At 34.9% G+C, this 3,735-nt stretch overlaps 1 protein-coding gene across 1 annotated transcript; it reads right to left on the bottom strand.

Moving 5' to 3' along the window:
• Positions 1–1,028: 1,028 nt before the first annotated feature.
• Positions 1,029–3,735, bottom strand: LOC132552698 (uncharacterized). The gene is made up of 5 exons (XM_060216891.1): positions 3,494–3,735; positions 3,118–3,295; positions 2,724–2,856; positions 2,320–2,588; positions 1,029–1,151 (listed from the first exon to the last, which is right to left on the bottom strand). Exons 1-5 carry the CDS (start codon positions 3,733–3,735, stop codon positions 1,029–1,031), a joined length of 945 nt encoding a protein of 314 aa, XP_060072874.1.

Raw genomic sequence — 3,735 nt, forward strand, 5'->3', positions numbered from 1 at the left:
CTTCAGCATTTCTTTAACATTTATTTTGAAATTTTTCTTTTAAAAGGTCAATAAAGTTGTAAAATTTGTTTTAGATATATATCAAATACTTATATTTCATATTTAAGAAGCGCAGGTCATTGGCTATCAAGTTTTATATCATAAATCACCTTGAACTATGTTACAGGATTCAACTATGGCAAAAATCTTTAAAAGAAAATATTTTCTCAAAAACCAAAAGATACAAAATGTTTATTTTTTTCAATACCAATCATGATGAATGACCATTCTATTGCACAACGTTGTTCGCTCCTTATTTTTCCAGTGCGAAGAATCATCTTAAAATCGATAATATTTTTAGTAAGACAGAGGGAAGATTGTTGAATTTAGGAATAAAAATGTAGGTATAGAATTTAACAGTAAATTGTATGTCATCCATATTATGGATACTATATCAATGTTGATTTTCTACATGTAGCAAATAGTATTTTTATATATGTCGGAATTATAACCATAAACACTGAATTTCAACAAGCTTTATTATTTAAACATATCAATAAGCAATCACTGTGATCCCTGCTCATTAGGTGGAGTAGCCTTCATAGCAGGAATATGGTCATCACAGCCTGGCAGGAGTACACAGTATGATGTAACAAAGAACAGGTAAAACAAAGCATATGAGCGCCCTCTCCACTACCCGCCCCGGCCTGTTACTGTACGAACAATGGAGGTGTAAACGTTGCAATGACTCTCAAACTGATGATGTCAGATGAAGCATTAAGCCTCCAGTGCAGGGAATCAGAGTAGGATGGATGGCTCCCCATTTGCCTACTTTTTCTATGACAAAGAAGGATATTGTTTTAGAAAGACGATAGTAAAATAATTATAGTCAATTCCATACCAACCATATATTTCATCTGAGTTCATTTTTGTACTCGTTTTATCTGTTACTATATATATTATACCAGATACTATAACTGATTTGTTTTAAAACAATTACATAGGTTGATATACCGGCAGAGGACAGGCCATTATGGCACCTATATCAGTTACATATGGTCAGGACAGGAGGGATCTGGCAACATTCCAATCAAATTTGAGTTTGGGCAGTATTCTGGCTTCTCGGGCAGCTCATTCAATGTTTTTAGTGTAACAGGCATTTTCACTAGTCTCTAAAATTCAAAATATTTTCTTTACTTAAATATTAGATAACTTGGTTCACTTGAGTGAATCAAGAAACGAAACGATATTGAGTATATCATACGTAGAAAGGATAAAAATTAAGTGGCCTCAGCATACAAACTTCTGTTATCATCACTTTTCCTTGTAGAAAACTACCTAATTGAATAAATAAATAAATAAGGAAAACATATGGCTCAAGGAAGTATCAACATCTATATACAAATGCGGATAGCCACTACATTAAAACAAACTTGAGTAAATAATGTTTTTGATTTAGAGATGAGTAACTTGTTTTTCAAACTTTTTTACTTTTTCTTAAGTTTAATTGGTAGAATTTAGCTCAACAATTAAAATGACCTTGAGTCCAAGATGGTCAAAACCATGTGATATTATTTCGCGGGTATTTCTAAAACCGGGATAGTTTCCTCCGTTCAAAAGAATTTAAGATATCCACTATCTTAACAATATTTTATTCAGTTTTTAAAATAGTATAAGAATAATGTACTACTAAAACAAATTCAGAACCATTTACTTCTAAAATATCGTGTTTACTAGAACGTATACTTATTTATGTAGGAAAGTTATCCCTTTAAAAAGTTTACAAAGACATAACAACTAAAACTATTTGCGACCTTTAACGGATAAATGGAGGCCCAAACCTAGATCTTGAGGCTATTATTCAACTGCAAGTTGACTCTATAATACATTTTGGAAAAAAACAACGGGTTTTATATGGTTGTAAACGTTATTGATTATATCAAGGGAGATCAAATTTGAGTAAAGTGTCACAAACCTCCGTGTCTATATTTTGCACTTTCATATTACATCTACCGACATGTTGATATATACTGTAAATGATGTGATGGTAACTTCGCTTAATATAAGTGGCACACAAAAAAGTATCAAATATTTTCTACGCTGATCGATGACATGCAAAACAGTCTACAGCTGTGTCCTTCAGTGGTGTTGTCAGGGATGCAGCCATATTTATTCACGATTTCAAACTTTGAAGAGAAGGAAAAGTCTACCAAAATAGAGGCAACGTGGTTAAAACGATATTTAAAAATCATTAACAATTTCGAAAGATTTAGAATTAATTCGATAATTCCGTTTCCGAAAATTCAAATGATTAGTTGTCCTTTGATTCGCGACATCTACCGCTAATCCATGAAACACCTCTGGAAGTTTCTCGAAACCGCATAAGGACGACAGTTCCTCGTTATATTTCCACTGAAGATCCCCGATCCCTAAAAAATGAGCTTGTTTTTCGGTCAAATTATACATCTCCATTTTCCGGCGCAAGTCTTCATCAGAGTCTTCCATCATTTTTTCAGGTGGGGGCAACACCGAAGGATCCTCCAAAATAGCGGCTGCTGCACGTGCTTGCTCATGTATTTGCAGAAAATAAGACATTCGATATGGAATACCTATAAACATAAGGTTTGTATAGTTTAAGTGTATCATGTGCTTGTACAATGGTGTCACGCGTTGATTTTTGACATTCACGATATCACTGGACAAGAAAGGGAAGTCGTAAACATATCCGGTACAGAACAATATACTGTCAACTTCCGCTTCCGTGTCATCAACAAATACTACTTTCCCCTGCTCAGAAATGTGCTTGACGACCGGCTTCGCTGTCACATTATGAGGTATTTCTGTCTGCAATGCACCGTTTCTATGACTCAAAAAGATCTGCAATTCATAATAAGCATCACTGTTACCAAGACATCAAAACTTTCTGCCATTTTTGCATGACATCCTCCTCGATACTCCAGAGAGGTCCAGAGAGTGATAGCGTAACCCCTGGAGTATCGAAAAAGGCAAGATACAAGATTACTGCCGCAACTACCTATAAGTCATTTCTTCAATTAATTAATTTACAATTAATTTCGAATGAATGCCATTGGCATATGTTTTTATGTGGTAAAATTTGATAGATAAAGGCATCACTACCTGCTTGGCATGATTCTTCATATCTGTGGCTATGTCGAGTCCTGAGAATGACGCTCCAATGATAAGTACTGTCTTCCCTAAGTAAGGATCAGGCAATCTGTACTCCCTACTGTGTGTCACCGTCCCAGAGAACTTCTCCATTCCGGGCACATCGGGCAGGTAGTGTTTGCTATAATGCCTGTTCAACGAATGAAAACAATTCGGAAAACATGGTTCCTGATGAGCAGAACTTCGATGCAAGCAAAAAATGTGACAAGCATTGTTCATAACCTGAAAAGTATATATTTCCTGTTATTTTCGTATCGCCATTGTTATACAACATGAAGAATGGAAAGATACATCTGAAAATTTAAACTACGGCCTTTAAAAAACTTACCCGTTACAAACTAGGACGGCATCAAACTCCTGTGTGTTGATTTCGTTTGGATTCTTCAGGTGACAATGTTTCACATTCCATGTGACTTTGCCGTCATGGTGATGTACAGGAAGAACATCTTTCACAAGTGTGTTAAACTGTAAATATTTTGGTGTTACACGATAATCATAATTTCTAAAATAGTAAACAGATATTTTAAATGGGTTTGAAGCTTTCAATCGGATTGAAATACGGATCGCCAT

Source organism: Ylistrum balloti, unplaced genomic scaffold, assembly GCF_031769215.1.
Source record: "Ylistrum balloti isolate Yb309-2 unplaced genomic scaffold, AGI_CSIRO_Ybal_v1 Utg370268, whole genome shotgun sequence".
Lineage (NCBI taxonomy): Eukaryota > Metazoa > Mollusca > Bivalvia > Pectinida > Pectinidae > Ylistrum > Ylistrum balloti.